Source organism: Rhinatrema bivittatum, chromosome 17 (assembly GCF_901001135.1).
Source record: "Rhinatrema bivittatum chromosome 17, aRhiBiv1.1, whole genome shotgun sequence".
NCBI lineage: Eukaryota > Metazoa > Chordata > Amphibia > Gymnophiona > Rhinatrematidae > Rhinatrema > Rhinatrema bivittatum.
In genome coordinates, this window is record NC_042631.1 from 182799 (window position 1) to 201573 (window position 18775).

Consider the following 18775-nt stretch of genomic DNA (forward strand, 5'->3'; position numbering starts at 1 on the left):
TGGTGACCTGGTCTATCAATCAGCTGGAAACCAGGACAGTGCGCAAAGCCTTTTTGGCAGTTCTCCCGCTCATTCAGGCCATATAAGTGTGAGTGCTCTTGTATGCCACCACAGTCGTTGAATCATCCATCAAGCATCAGGGTAGAACAAAGACTCATCTAGTAGCACTGGTGGTGCAAGAACTGGTTGTTTGCACAGAGAAACATCTTGGAAGAATAGCTGCTTCCCATGTGGCTGGAATGGGCTATTTGAAGGCAGACTTCCTCAGTAGACATCGTATGGTTCCAGGGGAGTGGAAGCTGTTGGTGCAGGCCTTTGCCTTGATTGAGGCCAAGTTGGGCAGACCAGTGGTGGTCCTCATGGCAACTCCACGAAATGTAATGACGCATCAGTTTTTCAGTCTAAGAAGATCTGATCAGAGGGCATACACTCTCATTAACCGTGGCAGACAAATCTGCTGCTGTATGTGTTTCCACTGTGGCCTTTCACAGATCGTGTGCTGTTGTGCTTCGACCTTCACTCGGGCAGGGTAATTCTGGTGGCACCCGAGTGGCTGCACTGGCCATCGTTTGCAGACCTTTTTTGTCTAGTGGTGGATGGTCCCATTTGCTGGACCCATCTGTCAGGGTTGTTGCAACAAGGATCTGTATTTTCAAACCAGGAGGATCACTTCTGTCTAGCAGCTTGGATTTTGAGAGGTGATGGCTCTGCTTGAAGGGTTATTAGGAGTCTGTGACTGCAATTTTGCTTCAGGCAAGGTGGCCTTCCATGTCATGAGTTTATTTCAGAGTGTGGAAAGTGTTCAAATCATGGTGTATGCAGAACAAGGTGCAACCTTTGAAGATGAACGTTCCCCAGATTTTGGCCTTTTTGCAAAGCAGCTTGGCTAAGGGTTTGGCCTATAATTCAAGTGGCAGCCTTAAGTCTCTTCAAGATAGGATACAGGGAAGACCATTAGCGTCTCATCCGGATGTGGTTTGTTTCTTCCAAGTGGCAAGACATCTGCATTCTCGGTTCCAGAAGATTTGTCCAGCATGGAATCTTAATATGGTTCTTCAGGTGCTGTCCCGTTCCCCCCCCCCCCCCCCCTTGAACCAGTTAGGAAGACTTCTGTAAAAAAGGATTGGATGAGTTCTTGGAGGAGAAGTCCATTACCTGCTATTAAGTTAACTTAGAGAATAGCCACTGCCATTAGCAATGGTAACATGGAATAGACTTAGTTTTTGGGTACTTGCCAGGTTCTTATGGCCTGGATTGGCCACTGTTGGAAACAGGATGCTGGGCTTGATGGTCCCTTGGTCTGACCCAGTATTACCCTTTTATATGTTCTTATGACTTAACCTTGAAGGCTGTTTTCTTCATTGCTATGAATTCAGCTAGGAGGATATCTGAGTTGGAAGCATGGTCATGTAGGAACCTTTTCCTGTGCTTTTTGGAGGTTTATTGGGGTTTAAGGTACACATCTTGGCTTGGGTACAGGTCAATACCGAGGGACTTCAGATGGCACTTTCAGTTATATAGCAGTGCCTCAGTTTTCTCTGCTTTCATCTGCTGGTAGGGATGCATAAACCCACTTGTCTGGACTGATCTGTGGTACTTCAGGAATGAAGATTAGCAGGTAAGAATCAATTTTCCTTTCCTAGTTCCTTGGAACTGTCTGAGGATAATTTTTACATTCTCAGTCTGAGAAATCATCAAAATCTCTGCAGGTCTGCAATGCTTGGTGGGCATTTTCAGTTTCAAGTGCTTCTATTTGGGCTGACAATAGCTGTTTTCCATTTTCTTGGCGGTGGCTGCAGCCTTGCGCCAAGAAAGCATCCTGGTACACCTCTATTTGGATGACTGGCTTATTCAGGCAAAGTTGAGGGACAGTTGCCAATGGATAGTTTCACAAGGTGGCTTAGTTGCAGACCTTGGGATGGGTCATAAATTTTGCCAAAAGCAAGATACTTCTGTCAGTTTGGAATTCTTGGATGTACATTTGAGACAAGGCTACATAAGATGTTTCTTCAAATAGACAGGATGTTGGAACTGCAAGGGCAGTTCTCATTTGTTGTGCTTGAGGAGTCCCAGTATCTGGGATCACGTCCTGGGCTCCATGGAATCTGCTAGACCAGATTCCTTGGGCATTTGCTCATATGAGAGCATTACAGAAACTTCTTGATGTAGTTGAGTCCCGAGTCAGAGGATTTCAAGATCAGGTTGCCCCTGTTTGGGGAAGTCAGATCAGGTATTTTATTTTTTATTTTATTAAAAATCTTATTTCGCAACTTCCTTGCATTTGGTATTCAGTGCAATTGGTATTAACAGTACAATTTCATAAAGCAATGTAATACATCATAAAGCACAAATGTAATGTACATAGCAATACTCTATTATACAACACTGGTCAGTAAATTTATCCAAATGCTGCCTTGAATAGAACAGCTTTGACACTTTTTTCTGACATCTCTCTTCTCGTAATTGCAATGGCAAGGCATTCCACATTGTTGGTGATAGAAATGAGAAAGCCCTTGAATGAGTAAATAGGTACTTGAATTTATTAATTGCAAGTGTTTGTAATAGCATTTTTCCTTCACAACACAATGTTGTATACCACTAAAGCCTTTTATCATGCATGGATGCTCAGAAAATATCAATTTATGTATGTCACTCAAAGCAATTTGTCCAAAAGAGGGGGGAGTTGGAGATTGCAGATTGGGTCATAGTGACTACGGATAAGAGTCTGAAAGGCTGGGGAGCCATTTGTCAGGGAAAGATGGTGCAGGGTCTGTGGTCAATGTTGGAAGCCTCATGGTCCAGCAGTTCTTCATAAACAAGAGTGATCAGGAAAGCTTTTTAGCTTTTGTTCTGTTAGTCCAAAACAAGGTGGTGAGAGTATTGTCAGACAATGCAACAATGGTAGCATACATAGGTGGGCACAGAGCCCAGCAGTTTCCTTGGAAGTGGGGATATTGTTTCATTGGGCAGAGTGACTGCCGAAGACCTGTTGGCAACTCGTGGTTGGTATGGAGAATGTACAAATGGATTTTCTGAGTAGTGTGACTTGGTACAAGAAGCTCTGTCTCAGATGGGAGCTATTTCAGGGGTTCCCCAGTTGGATTTGATGGCAACAAAACGGAATGCCAAGGCCCCACAGTTGTTCAGTCGAAGACGGGGTCAAAAGGCTTGGGTATACATTCACAGCTGAGGCCTCAATCCTGCTTTACATTTTTCAAATTTGCGGATGATACAAAATTATTCAGAGTATTTAAAGCGGATTGTGATACATTACAGGAGGACCTTGCAAGACTGGAAGATTGGGCATCCAAATGGCAGATGAAATTTAATGTGGACAAGTGCAAGGTGTTGCATATAGGGAAGAATAACCCTTGCTGTGATTACACAATGTTAGGTTCCATATTAGGAGCTACCACCCAGGAAAAAGATCTAGGCATCATAGTGGATAAATGGGAAATCATCAGCTCAGTGTGCTGCAGCAGTCAAAAAAAGCAAACAGTGTTAAGAATTATTAGGAAGGGAATGGTTAATAGAACGGAAAATGTCATAATGCCTCTATCGCTCCATGGTGAGACCGCACCTTGAATACTGTGTACAATTCTGGTCGCCGCATCTCAGAAAAGATATAATTGCGATGGAGAAGGTACAGAGAAGGGCTACCAAAATGATAAAGGGTGTGGAACAGCTCCCCTATGAGGAAAGACTAAAGAGGTTAGGACTTTTCAGCTTGGAGAAGAGACGACTGAGGGGGGATATGATAGAGATGTTTAAAATCATGAGAGGTCTAGAATGGGTAGATGTGAATCGGTTATTTACTCTTTCGGATAGTAGAAAGACTAGGGGGCACTCCATGAAGTTAGCATGGGGGCACATTTAAAACTAAATCAGAGAAAGTTCTTTTTTACTCGACGCACAATTAAACTCTGGAATTTGTTGCCAGAGGATGTGGTTAGTGCAGTTTAAAAAAGGATTGGATAAGTTCTTGGAGGAGAAGTCCATTACCTGCTATTAAGTTCACTTAGAGAATAGCCACTGCCATTAGCATTGGTTACATGGAATAGACTTAGCTTTTGGGTAATTGCCAGGTTCTTATGGCCTGGATTGGCCACTGTTGGAAACAGGATGCTGGGCTTGATGGACCCTTGGTCTGACCGAGTATGGCATTTTCTTATGTTCTTATGTTCCGTGAGAGATTTAACTCACAAGTCAGATCACCTTTTCATGGTGTTCAGTGATTGCAACAAGGGGAAGAAAGCATTGAGGGCATCTAATTGCCTGATGGGTTAAGACGACAATAACCTCTGCAAGTTCCAATGAGTCTTTGAGCTCATTCCACTAGGGCACAAGCTGCATCTTGGGCAGAATGCAGATTGGCAAGAAAATTTAGGTTTTCTTTACTTGCTTTAACTAAGCAGCATAGACTGAACATTTGGGCTTATGATGCTACAGTGTTTGAAAGTTTTCTGCAAGCAGGCCTTTAGAGACGTGGGGACGTTAAATGAGAAGAACTTCCTTGCCTGCTAATTTTCTTTCCTTGAGTCCCAAACAAAGTCCAAAATCTCATCTTGGTTTTCTGAAGACTACTTTCTTGTCTGTATAGATTTTCAAATTATTTTGTAATTTGGATTCCTTACATTTGAGGGGGATTTCCAGATTGAAATTTGGGGTTTACCGATGGTTTTCTTTCTCTTGCTTGAAGATAAGGGGATTACATTTTTTTAATTGGTAGTAGATTATATTGAGACTAGCTGTTAAGCCCGTAACAACGGGCTACATTTAAAAAACAATTTTCGGTCCATTTCCTTCCCACTTCCTCCCCCCTTTAGTCTCCCCCCTCCCCTCACTCTCTCCTCCCCTCCCCCCACCCTCACCTCTCTCCTCCCCTCCCCCCACCTCACTCTCTCCTCCCCTCCCCCAACCTCACTCTCACCTCCCTACCTCCCCTCCCCCCACCTCACTCTCACCTCCCTCCCCCACTCTCTCCTCCCTCCTCTCAGCTCACTCTCTCCTTCCTCTCCTCACTCACTCCCCCTCTCTCAATCCCCTCCCCTTTCAGCTCATCCACACCCGGCAGACAGGGGGGTGTCCCTCCCTCGCGCACGCGCCGTCACCGCCGCTGCTCCTCCCACTCCTGCTTGTCGCCGCGGCTACTGCTCCTCCCGCTCCTGCTCGTCGCCGCCACTCCTGCTTGTTGCTGCTGCAGCCGCTGCTCCTGCTCCTAAGGAGCAGGCGCCATTTTTTTTTTCGGGCACGCTCCGCTCTGGCTGACGTGCTGCCCGCACATGCGCGGTAGAGTTGCTCTCTACTGCGCATTTGAGGCACGTCGGTCAGGGCTCCCTTATCTAGTAGATAGCAGATGGTACTGACTCTTATGTACATACAGTAAAGTTTTTCTTTGCTATCTCCATTTGCTGGTGAGGAGAAAACAGACTTGGATTTAAGGAAAGAATTATCAGGTAAGAACCAATTTTCCTTAGATTAGACTTTATGCATGTAAGAATATATATCTTGTGTTGGGAAGGGGAAGGTGCTATTTTTTATGTATTCTGTAAGATCAGAGAGCAGATTTATTAACCTTTCTTTCCCCACCAGGTTGTGTCATTAGCTTTTGCACAAAAGAATCCCAAGAACCAGTCTGAAACCCTCAACTGGCTGTCAAACGCCATTAAAGAATTTGGCTTTGCTGGGTGAGTGTCTGTTTTCAGTTGACCAGGTTTCACTATGACCCAAGGTTGTTTTGCTGCACTTCTGGGCTTCAGTAATCTAGGTTTTAGTCTAAATTGATTATAGTTGGGAATTTACTCTCCTATCTTGATACTGGGTTTGTCTGAATGGAACTTGCTCTGTATTTCTGCATGGAACTTGTTTTAGGTTTTGTTTTTTATTTTGGTTTTTTGATTAACTCAGGTGACCTGAATTCATAAATCACTGCCCTTTTAGGATATGGAGAAGACCAATAGTTTATTTCTGTGCATTAATCTTTTACTTTACTTCAAGCTTTTGAAATACTTTTTTCCAGGTTGAATGTTAAGGCTTTCATTAGCAATGTGAAGACTGTGCTTGCTGCCTCTAACCCAGTAAGTGAATCCTGATATTTATTTATTTTATTATTTATTTTTTATTATTTTTTATAGACCAACATTTGATCTCAATTGAGATATCACACTGGTTTACATTCAGGTACTGTAGGTATTTCTCTATCCCCAGAGGGATAGCAATCTAAGTTTTTGTACCTGAGGCAATTGAGGGTAAAGTGACTTGCCCAAGGTCACAAGGAGCGACAGCGGGACTCGAACCCTGGTCTCCTGGTTTATAGTTCACTGCTCTAACCACTAGGCTAATTCTCCTCCCCTATTAGTTGCAATGTAAACTTCCAGTCTCTAGGGGCAAGTACCAGTGTAAAACTCTGCTGTTGCTATGTTACTGTAGGCTGTAAGGACATCTGCCATTACCTTGCTGGGAGTGATGTATATGTATATGGGAGCCCCTTTGCGCATGTTCTTTGAAGATGAGAAGCCAGCACTCCTTTCACAGATTGATGCAGAGTTTGAGAAGGTAAGGACTATGAAACTGCCTTAGACTTTCTGAAACAATACTGTTTGCAGTGTTATAGTAGCATTGTAAATGGCCCATCAAATACTCCCATGCAAGAATTGCTGGGTTATAACTGCTGCTTCTTACTAGTTACCCTTGCACTTTTTGTTTAGGGTTGTAACTGGCACACCATGCAAGTTAACTGCCCTCCCTTACCCCCTCATGTCTTTCATGGAAGCACAATTTAAATATTTCAATGTGACAATTATACCACCTCCCCCAGGAGGTCATTCTATGTATCTAAAAACAAAAAATTCTGATTTTCTTGAATCTACCTTCTTGTGGCTTTAAATGTGTGACCTAGTTCTATAGGAAAAAGATTTTGTTAATTTTCCAGATATTTACATGTGTGCATTATATCCTCCCCTAGAGCAGTGGTTCTCAACCTTTTTTCAGCCAGGACACACCTGACAGGTGGTTCTCACGTGCGTGACACACTGAACATGTGACCGTTACGGGGCAAAATGTAAATTTTCCTAGCGTGTAGCAGATGGACTCAGGACCAATGGGTATAGTGTACTCCTGATAGCAGTTGGAGACTGATCAGTTTTCAGTCTGTCAGCCCCTAGTACATATACCCCTGCAGGAAGTGCAGCTCTTCAGTATTTTCCGTCTCCATAGCAGTTAGGGACAATCTGCATGCTCTCGCAGCGTTAGAACCATTTCAAGAAGAAAACCCAAATTTGAAGACAAAACCTACCTCTGAAGACGAGCCCCTCGGGTCCCTCCCCCAGTTAAGATTTCCTGAGGTGATTTCCGTGGTCCCTCTGAGGTGAGCCTCGGTCCGGCAGCCGAATCGCGGCGAGGACCTAGCCCCCGATCCCGGGCACGGCTGAGAGGCAGCGGGTGCCCCCTCGAGCGTGGCGATGAAGGTATTTGCCCTCTCCCCCCACAGCTGGAGACCGCCCAGAACGAAACCGGGAAGTGCAAAAGACAAGGTAAGGTAGAAATCTTCAGCGTAGACTCTGGTCTCCGAGATTTGAGGAGTTGCACAGGTCGCCGGCCGGGACCAGTGCCGCCGGGTTGATCCGCCCTAGCAGGGCCAGGCCCCGGTTAGATCCAAGGGTCTACCCAAGCGGAGACTCTCCGAGGTAAGAACATAAGAACATAAGAAAATGCCATACTGGGTCAGACCAAGGGTCCATCAAGCCCAGCATCCTGTTTCCAACAGTGGCCAATCCAGGCCATAAGAACCTGGCAAGTACCCAAAAACTAAGTCTATTCCATGTAACCATTGCTAATGGCAGTGGCTATTCTCTAAGTGAACTTAATAGCAGGTAATGGACTTCTCCTCCAAGAACGTATCCAATCCTTTTTTAAACACAGCTATACTAACTGCACTAACCACATTCTCTGGCAACAAATTCCAGAGTTTAATTGTGCGTTGAGTAAAAAAGAACTTTCTCCGATTAGTTTTAAATGTGCCCCGTGCTAACTTCATGGAGTGTCCCCTAGTCTTTCTACTATCCGAAAGAGTAAATAACCGATTCACATCTACCCGTTCTAGACCTCTCATGATTTTAAACACCTCTATCATATCCCCCCTCAGTCGTCTCTTCTCCAAGCTGAAAAGTCCTAACCTCTTTAGTCTTTCCTCATAGGGGAGTTGTTCCATTCCCCTTATCATTTTGGTAGCCCTTCTCTGTACCTTCTCCATCGCAATTATATCTTTTTTGAGATGCGGCGACCAGAATTGTACACAGTATTCAAGGTGCGGTCTCACCATGGAGCGATACAGAAGCATTATGACATTTTCCGTTTTATTCATCATTCCTTTTCTATTATTGCCCGTGTGGTCGCCGTTGCCATCTTGTCCCTATTCGCCACTCCGCTCGTAGTTCAGGCCAGGCGCACAAGTTTACTTAGGCGCACAAATTACATGTGCGCATATACTTACGCGCACAAGATATACGCGCGCGCCTACCGGGCTAAGCGCATAACCACGACTTGCACGCACAACCCACACGCACATCTAGACGCACCGGAGCGCATAGGAGTTTACGTGCCGACAACCAAGGCACCACCAGAAACAGAAAGGCTCAAGGTCTCTGCCCAGCATGCTATATCAGAGCCGCACAAAGCGAGGAGGCCAACGCCCTGGGAGATCCAGCCCAGGGTCAGTCCCACTCAGGGCCAAGTGATAGCTTCTCAGTGGGTACCCCGGACCTGGCAAATCCCAACGGGACACCCCCACAAATGGGGACCCCTAGGGACCCAATGCCCCTCAGCTTGGATCCAGCGTCTCTCATGGGTGGAGTTCTTCAAAGGGCTACACATCCTTGTTCACATGCAAACGGAACCCCTGGCTGACTAGCCACATCCTCCACCAGAGGACATTTATGCCCCGCTCCCCTCGAGGCCTAGACAAAGGTTCCCACCGCCCAGGAGCCCCACCTATGGGGACACGGACAACTCTGAAGAGGAAGCAGAGCCCCTAGAAGAGGGGGAACTCCCCCCGGGGACAGAGCCTCACCGAACCATGAGACGCTTTTTCACCAAGGATGAGCTCCCTGACCTGGTCACCCACAGCCTGAGGGAGCTCACTATTCCGGGTCCAGATGCTTTGGGGGGGCCCAAGCCGAATCCCCTACTCGAGGGCCTCCGCCAGACCTCCCGCCATTTCCCACTGTTACAAGCCGTCCAGCAGCTAATTGACCTGGAATGGAATGCTCCAGAGCACATTCAAAGGGGGATGAGCTATGGCAGCCATGTACCCCCTGGACCCGGCGGCCAAAGATCTTCTCACATGTCCAAGAGTTGATGCCATCGTCTGCGCGGTCTCGAAGCGCACTACTATCCCAGTAGAAGGAGGAGCAGCGCTCAGAGATGCGCATGACCGGCGTCTGGAATCCATCCTTAAACAGTCTTTTGACGTAGCCATGTACCTACAAATAGCCTGCTGCACCATAGTGACATGTGCTTGCTTATCTCAGACCAGGAGCAACACCCCTGGAGAAATCATGGAACCAGCAGTGTCATTCCTTGCGGATGCTATTTCCGATCTGGTGCGCACGGCAGCTAGAGGAGTGTCAGCTGTGGGGCTGCCAGGAGGCAACTCTGACTCCGAAGCTGGTCGGCTGACGCATCTTCCAAAACTCGCCTCACAAGGATGCCCTTCAAAGGATCCCTCCCTGTTCGGCAGCGAGCTAGACAAACTGGCTAACAAATGGGGCAAGTCCCCATTGCCGCGCCTACCAGAGGACAGGACGAGGAGGAACTAGCAACCCTTCTCCCGGCCCTCCAGGGGCAAAAGTTCACAGCGCTTCAATCCATACAGAAACAAATATCAAGCGCCCCTCCCTATGGGCAGGAACCAGTCCTATCGGACTAAGCACAACAAGAGGGGAGCCAGCTCGGGTACAGGCCCCAGCTGTACCCCACAATAAGATTCAGCCAACCCGTCCAAGGGAAGAAGCCATAGGGGGCAGACTAGCCCTATTCTACCACAGATGGGTCAAGAACTTCAGACAAGTGGGTCCTAGCCATCATTCGGGAGGGACTCTCTGAAGGCAGCGTCAAAATGGTGTCCCTCTTCAGGGCCTCCACTCTTTTCTCCAGCATTACTTCTCCAGACAGGGAAAGTGGTGATACCAACAAATCAGAGTCCTCAACTGAAGTCTTGAATGGTGGCTCTGGAACAGTCTGTGCACCGGGCCTCAACAATGTCTCTTCTGCCAACCGCTCTGATATTCTCTCCATGCCGGTAGCTGAAGCGGCTCCACCCTCCAGTGCTTGGAGTAGGGGTGACGCAAAAAATCCTCAATCCGTGGTTGCTGTAGTTCTGAAACGGAAGAAGATGCCGGTATTTGCCGGAGCTTGGCTTTTCTTTTGGTATATGACAGTTTTGTTATAGGAAACGAGTCAAGGAATTCAGAGAAAGTGTCTGTGCATCCTCTTCAGTCGGCAGGCATCTTGGTCTCCCTGCAGAGAGCAGACTTTCTAAGCAGGGAGAGACTGGATCCAGGAGAATGGGCATTGTCGGCCAAAGCCTTCCAGCTGGTGGTTAGATTGTTGGGGTCTCCTATCAATCAACATGCTGACCGCATCTCACAGTGCAAAGTTTCCCCGATTTATTTTATTTTTTATTTTTCCTCTTCTTAATCCCCCCCCCCCTCCCCCCGTCATAGAGATCAGTGGTCCCTGGGGATCGACGCCCTAGTTCAGACCTGGCCAGAAAAGGACTTACTATATGCCTTCCTTCCATGGCCCCTGCTGGACAGGGTCATTCACAGGATTGAGCGCCACAGGGGATTAGTCCTACTAGTAGCACCAGATTGGCCCAGGCATCCGTGGTATGCAGACATGTGGAGACCCCTCTGTGCCTCCCACCGCACAGGGACCTACTCCGGCAAGATCCGGTCCTTCACGAGGATCCGACTGAATTCTGTTTTATGGTTTGACCCTTGAAAGGGCTTGTTTGAAGTGAGGATATTCAGCGGCAGTAATTACCACCTTGCTCTGTGTGCGGAAGTTCTTTACATTCTTAGCGTATGTGCGGATCTGGGGAGTATTTGAGGCCTGGTGCAAGGAACGCGGTGTTGCCTCTTGGACAGTCAAAATCCCACTGGTTCTGGTATTTTTACAGGATGGCTTGAATAAAGAGTTGGCCTTTAATTCCTTGAAGGTCCAGGTAGCGGCACTCTCCTGTTTCAAGGGTGAAATGAATGGAACCTATCTGTCGGCGCATCTGGACATGACCCATTTTCTGAAAGGGGTAAAACATCTCCGGCCATCGTTCCCTTGTGGAATCTTAATCTAATTTTGGAGTTTTTGGCAGGGCCTTCCATTCGGCCACTGCGCAGTCTTTCCTTGCACTTATTAACCTTGAAAACGGTATTCCTGGTGACGATATCCTCAGCTCGTCGCATCTCTGAATTACAGGCATTGTCATGTCTGGATTCGCTCCTCCGGATCACTCCAGGAGCATTACAACTTCGTGCCATTCCATTTCGTTGCCATCTCTAGATAGGCACAAGGACATGGAAGAATACCACCTCCTCTGCCATTTAAACATCAGTAGGCTTTTGGTACGGCATCTGGAAGTTTCAGAACGGGTGTGCAAGATGGACCATTTGCTTGTTCTTCACGGTGGAAGGAGACCAACTGCATGGGCTACCATAGCTCGCTGGATCAAGGAGGTGGTCACGGGAGCCTCTAGAGGCAGAAAAGCCATTATCCTTTCAGGTTAAAGCTTATTCCACTAGGGCTCAGGCAGTATCCTGGGCGGAAGCTAGACTGCTGTCTTCCGTCTATCTGCCGAGCGGCGAGATGGTCCTCCTTACACACCACCTCCAGGTTCTATCGCCTGGATGTTCCAGCCTTAGAGGACGCATCCTTTGCAAGGGTGGTGCTAACTGGACCGCGGGTAGCCTGCCACCCCGATCAGGAGTAGCTTTTTTTACATCTCATTGATCCTGCCTACATGCTAGGAAATGGAGAAGTTACTTACCTGATAACTTCATTTTCTTTAGTGTAGACAGATGGACTCAGCATCCTGCCCACGACTGTGTCCAAGAACAGTGCCAGGGAATTGTCTGTGAAATGAAAATCTATTCCAGGAGGTTACGGGTAAGCAGTCGCCCAATCCCTAGATCGGGGCATCTGTAATATGGAGGATGTTCTGAAACTGTAAGTTATGAAGTATAATGGATTTTTTGTGCTTCATTACTGGTCATTGTTTTTTCTAGTGTATAGTATACCTTCTTTCTATTCTAATTCCTTATTTTTCTGGAGGTCCACTGGTTATAAATTTGAAAAAAAAGAGGTAAAGTTAAATTGTTTGGTATTAAAGTTATACACAGATGCTTACAAAGGGTGACATCAGTGAACCTGTCGATTCCAGCATCTGTCCATTTGTGTGCCACAGGAGCTATCCAGACTAAGGATCTGAACAGTAGCGAAATGTGCTTTAATGAACCTCTTAATTTACTGATCGTATTTCTTAAATGTTTCTAGATGCAGGGGCAGACTCTCCCCGTTCCCACCCGTGGCTTATCTAAGCACGGCGGTGGTGGAGATGATGGAGATGAAGCAGATGAGCAGGGTGAGGAAGGAGGAAATGATGTTCTAGATCTCCTGCCTAGAGCAGATATCAGGTGGGTGAGAATTACCTGGAAAAGGGGGGGGGGGGGGGTTTAATGTGATAATGCAGGTTGCGTTCTGTGGAATTGACTGATAGCTGCACTTAGTTTTTGTTCAACTGTGTTGACAGGATGTATTGAAAGAACATTGCATTGCTTTTATCGCTCTGTTTTATAGTGACAAAATTACATCAGACCTGGTGTCAAAGATCGGAGACAAAAACTGGAAAATTAGGAAGGAGGGTCTGGATGAGCTGACCGCTATCATTAATGAGGTCAAATTCATACAGCCAAACATTGGCGAGCTTACAAACACCCTGAAGGCCCGTCTCAATGACTCCAATAAGATCCTGGTATGTATATTATACCTATACAAGGCAATATTCAAACACTTTTACAAGGGGCAAATGCTTGTTTATCAGAGCTAAAATGAGGTTTAAAAATTGCTCCCTTTCTCCTAGGACAAGCAGGATGGTAGTCCTCACATGTGGGTGACATCATCCGATGGAGCCCAGCAAAAAAACTTTTGTTAAAGTTTCTAGAAACTTTGAATGGCAGACTGAGCATGCTCAGCCTGCTGCTATCCACGCAAGGTACCCCTTCAGTCTCTTCTTTTCCGCAGTGCAGTGGCCTTGTGGTTGTGGAGCTCCAACTCCTTGAAATTGTTTGAAACTTTTTTGAGTCATGTTTTATCTCGTTGGGTCCCCCTTCATGGTCGGATCCTTCCTTCCCGGTAGGTACCCTTGTTTTTTGGGTTTTTTTGTCGTTCTTCATGGTTGATTCCCAACCCTTGCACCGTGGTGCCTGTTGGCCATTGACCGTGCTCCGGCCTCCTTTTCAATAACATCAGGTTTTCGACAGTGCCCCCAGTGCCTGCAGACTATGTTCATCACAGACCCACAGAGAGTCTGTATCTTCTGCCTGGGGGCCTCACATGACTTTCGTGGGTGCCGTTTGTGTGACCAAATGACACCCAAAGGGTGTCTGGCGTGCCTAAATAAAATGGAGAAGCTCTTCCACTCCTGCTTCGGTGTCCTTGATGCCCAAGGATTGTGGAGAACAGTCTCCATCCCTTCCTCTGGCGATCCCACTATCCAGCACCCCTAAGGATCGGGGGGAGGGAGATCGATCCTCTGTCAGACATCCTGAATTTCAGCAGGCTCCCAGAGACCGCTCTCCCATGTCCATCGTGGGGTTTGTCTGCTCATCAGGTCGTGCTTCAAGCAGAACTTTCCGCCCTTCTTGCGGCGGGCGCACTAGAACCGGTTCCCCACGAACAGCGGGACCATGGCTTCTACTCAAAGTACTTCCTAATTTCGAAAAGGAGCAGCAGCTTGTGCCCCATCCTTGACCTTGGGGTGCTAAACAGATTTCTTGTAAGAGAAAAATTCAAAATGGTCTCTCTGGGCATGCTGATCTTGCTCCTCCACAAAGGAGACTGGCTCTGCTCCCTCGACTTAAAGGAGGCTTACGCCCATATTGCGATTGTCCTTAACCACAGGAAGTACCTCTGCTTTCTGGTGGGGAAGGCACATTTTCAATACAAAGTGCTGCCTTTTGGGCTGGCATCAAACCCACGCATCTTCACCAAATGCTTGGTGGTGATGGCTGCCTACCTCAGGAGCACATGATCCTTCAGCCTTTGCAGCTCTCGGATGATGTGGCCAGGGTCTTGATTGAGTCCCGGAAGCCTTCCATCAGGAAGTCTTACAGCTCGAAGTGGAAGTGTTTCTCCTTCTGGTGTGGTGGTCACGAACTGGACCCTTTCTCTTGTCCGCTACCCCGCCTGCTGGATTTCCTCTGGCATCTGTCAAAGTCTGGCCTCCAGACCAGCTTGGTCCGCATGCACCCCAGTGCCTACCACCAGGGTGTTGCTGCTGCGCCCCTTTCAGTCCAGCCTCTAGTCAAATGCTTCATGTGGGCCCTCGTCCAACTAATGCCCCCAGTGTGGCCTCCGGCTACCCCATGGAATCTCAGTTGTTCTGACGAGGTTAATTCAGCCTTTTTTCGAGCCTCTTAAGTCCTGTGACCTGAAGTTCCTCACCTGGGAAGTCATGTTCCTGGTGGCGATCACTTCTGCTCAGTCAGTGAGATCTAGGCCCTTTTTTCGTATGCTCCCTACACGAAGTTCTTCCATGTTTGTGTGCTGCTGTGTATGCATCCTAAACTTCTGCCTAAGGTGGTGACTGCTTTCCATCATTCTGCCCACCCTCTTTCCAAGGCCTCATTCCCACCCAGGGGAACGTGCTCTCCACATCTTGGACTACAAGCGGGCACTCGCCTTCTATTTGGATTGTACAGCGGCCCATAGGCAGTCCACCCAGCTCTTCATGTCTTTTGACCCCAACAGACTCTGCGCAGCGGTGGGGAAGCAGACCTTGTTGAACTGGCTAGCAGATTGGCTAGTTTATTATTTTACATTGTTACCGTACTATGATGGCACATGAGTAATTTGTAATCTATACCACCCATATTTCTCTTTATCATGCCCTCCTGTAAACCGTTGTGATGGTATTTAACTTAACGGTATAGAAAATTTTTTAAATAAAATAAATAAAAAAAAACATTGCCTTCTGCTATGAGCAGGCAGGCCTTCAGCTGGGTGGCAGAGTAAAAGCTTACTCTGTGGAGGCTATGGCGGCGTCTGTGGCCCATCTGCATGTGGCCTGTCACTGAAATTTGCAAGGCCACGACCTGGATTTCTTTCCACACATTCTCTGCTCACTACCCATAAGTTGTTTGTTCTGTAAACCGTTGTGAAGGCTTGCTCCAAACAACGGTATATAAAAACCGACAAATACTGTCTTGACAGGGTGATGGTCAAGTCAGCGCCTTCAGTCAGTCTGTCCTGCACAATTTATTCCAGTCCTGAACCCAACTGTCTCTTATTGTGCTCCATGTGGGACCAGACCGCCCCCCCTGTCTTTTCCCACAGTGCTGCAGTTGTGTTGTGCCCATTGGCACCTTGTTCGGCTACTGTGGGTCTCCCTGGTCGAATGGGGCAGTATGGAGCACTGTAATCACCCACGTGAGGACTGCCATCCTGTTTTGTCCTGGGAGAAAGCACAGTTGTTTACCTAGCAGGTGTTCTCCTAGGACCGCTGGATGTTAGTCCTCAGGAATCCCGTCTGCCTCCCCACAATGTTGGGTTCATCTTCGGTTTGTTTGGTTTTTTTTCTCGCTTGCATTTTTGCTATGTTACAAGACTGAATGGGGACCTCACGTGGATGTGCAGATAGGAGCAGGCTGAGCATGCTCAGTCAGTTTCTAGAAACTTTGACAAAAGTTTTCCGTGCCGGGCTCCATTGGATGATGTTACCCACATGTGAGGATTAACATCCTGCTGTCTTAGGAGAACACCTGTTACAGGTAAGCAACTGCGCTTTCTATCTTGTGAATGCAGCTAAAAGCACACTCACTGGATGAGGATATGGCAAAACTGGGTTAGACCAATGATTTGTCTAGCACAGCATTCTGTCTTAATTGCCCCAGAATTAGTTGTAACGCCCAACAGACACAAACCAGAGGTCAACAATACAGCACATGTACTTCTAGCTGCACTTTGGTGGCATAGGTAATGATTCTGGGCCAAGCACAAAAGGCATGTGCTGATATTTAATTTTGAAATCACAGTGCATGTTTTCGGGTGTGTAGTTTGTACCACCTTCACACAAGTGCAAAGTATATTTGTAAGGATATAATTTTTCTAAAGGAAACTCTGCAGGGAATTTCCCATTGAAATTAACTTGCAAGACTGTGGCTACAAAAGGATTGAATTGTTGCCCTTTGTGTAGTGTACATTTGTGTTTTGTGCAGGTGTTGCAAACATTGAGTATTCTTCAGCAAATGGCTACAGCAATGGGCCCCTGCATCAAGCAACATGTCCGGAGTCTAGGTATCCCCATTATCGCCATCCTTGGAGACAGCAAGGTAGGGGATAGTTAAAAACTTGCATGTGAGCCAAAACTTTCAAGAATTATGTGAACCTTTTTCTCTCATTCCCCCCCCCCCCCCCCCCCCCCAATTTTTAGAGGAAGGGGAAGTTGCTATTTTTAGGCTTTTTATTTTTGTTCTGCCCCTTCCTTCCCCCAACTTGATTATTCCTGCCTCTGGTAAGGGGATCTGCTTGTGTGCAAATGGGGACACTCTCTAAGCTGGAACACTGCAAGGAAAAAGGTCTTGGATTCCAGACAGTTTGAACCTTCTCGGTAATCAGCAGAATGTTCTGGGCTAGCTGGGGCACAGCATAGGTAAGAGCCCTGGGACAATGATTCTGTGATATGATTCTTGGTGTGTTAATCCATCCAATTAAAACAGCTGAGGACTGAGCTCAGATGTGTATGAAGATAGGAACAGATGCTTCCACTCATGAGTGCCTATTATAGAAGCCCACAGTGCTCCATGTCAAGGCTGTGGATGTGGTGCTTTTGACATTACTCTAACGTGACCTGTTAGCTTCTGACCTCAGATGTGTGCTGCACATTCTTCAGCTGTCTTAAAAGCTTGCTTATTCCAGAATTGAAGGTTTTGGGTAATCTTCTCATTCCCTGTACGTACCAGGATCAGTCCAGACGGTGGGTTATGTCCCCCGTCCAGCAGATGGAGTCAGAACAGACTTCGAGGGACGTCACCAACATAAGCCAGTACACCCTCTGCTGGAGCTCAGTATCTTTCTGACTCCAGCAGATGAGAGTTGGGGAACCGGTAGCTTCCCCAGGGTGACAGGGCCTTAGGTCTTCCTTATTTCTTCTTTCTTCTGTCACTTCCTTATTCTTTGGATCAAGTTTGTTAATGTTTGTTAAAGTTGGTAAAAAAGTAAATTGTTCAATTTTTGGGGAGGCATGGCTAAGGGCCCTTCTGCCTCCTTCGCTGTAATTTTCTTCTCTTTTCCTGGCCGGGGTAAGTGTTAGCTTCTGGTTTTTTTTGCAGGATTTGTGTTTTGTTGTCTTGCAGCTTTCTTTCGGAGCGCTGGTGCCTCGTGGACGCCGGTGGTGCCGGCCTCTCCGCGTCCTTGTTTTTGTTCCGCGGCCCCGAAGCAATTTTGTTTCCTCGGGTCACTGCGGTGGGGAGGGCGATTCCCCCGCGCTCAGGGATTCCTTCGGCGGGCAGCGCAGGCCGTTTTCGGCCCCCCCGTGGCACTAATTTTGCGCTCTGGGCCCCCCCCCCCCCGTGGTTTTAGCTGTTGTTTTCTCCGGCGCTCCTCATGCCGCGGCTGTCCCGTTGTGCGGCCTGCGGCGAGCCGGGATCTAGGATTTCACGGGAGGGGATCTGTGCGAGGTGCCTCCCCGGTGGGGAAGGCACCTCGCAGCCCCTCAGCACTTTTTCCTTTCTCCCCTCCCCGCGGCGCGGGCCGGCCACGTCGCTGCCATTGGCGGGAACGACGGCCATTTTACACTTGCAGCACGATGCTGCCCCGGACTCGGCGCAAGAGCGGAGGGATTTTCGGGAGGTTTCTCCTCCGAATTTATCCCCGGAGGGGGGATTGACCAACCAGGAGCCCCCGGAGGTCCCCTCCTCAGGGCCCCCTCCCAGCTTGCCGCGCTTCTCACCGGAGTTCATTTTGCTAATGCATAGCGCTTATTTGCAGGGACTGGGGGCCCCCGGGGGTCTTCCCCCGGGCCCTCCACCGGCCAAGACCCCTAGGGTCCCCCCGGCTTCTCCTACTGCGCCCCCCGACCTGTGGGTTCTGTGTCAGGGGCCCCTGGATTGATACCTCGCTTATGGACTGCCCTGGGGGCTACGGGAGCGGCTGCGCCATCAGGGGGGGCCTCCCCAGATCCACCGGACCCTGCGCAGTCGGACCCGCCGTCCGAAGGCGACGACCCTCTCGCACTTAGGATTTTCAGAGAGATGAGCTGAATGACTTGATTCCGCAGATCCTCCTGGAACTGGATCTTGATCCTCCTCCGGATCCGCCGGCTCCAGTTGCTCCCGCAGTCGCTACTTCATCCAAGAAGGGGGACCCGGTCCTCGCCACCCTTCGCCCCAGACCTCGGGCTTTCCCCATCCATGATTCCTTTCTGCAGCTCCTCACCAGGGAGTGGGAAGCTCCTGAAGCATCTTTGAAGGTCACACGGGCCATGAAAAAATTGTATCCCCTG

General features: G+C 48.1%; 1 protein-coding gene across 6 annotated transcripts in view; it reads left to right on the forward strand.

The window, feature by feature from the left end:
* CKAP5 (cytoskeleton associated protein 5) overlaps positions 1–18775 on the forward strand; it is a 300340-nt gene that overhangs the window by 149649 nt on the left and 131916 nt on the right. For all 6 annotated transcript variants that reach the window (XM_029583093.1, XM_029583094.1, XM_029583096.1 and 3 more), the window contains exons 18-23: positions 5593–5687; positions 6020–6077; positions 6430–6555; positions 12550–12689; positions 12853–13027; positions 16491–16604. In XM_029583093.1, coding sequence (XP_029438953.1) covers positions 5593–5687; positions 6020–6077; positions 6430–6555; positions 12550–12689; positions 12853–13027; positions 16491–16604 — 708 coding nt within the window. The remainder of the gene's footprint in view (positions 1–5592; positions 5688–6019; positions 6078–6429; positions 6556–12549; positions 12690–12852; positions 13028–16490; positions 16605–18775) is intronic.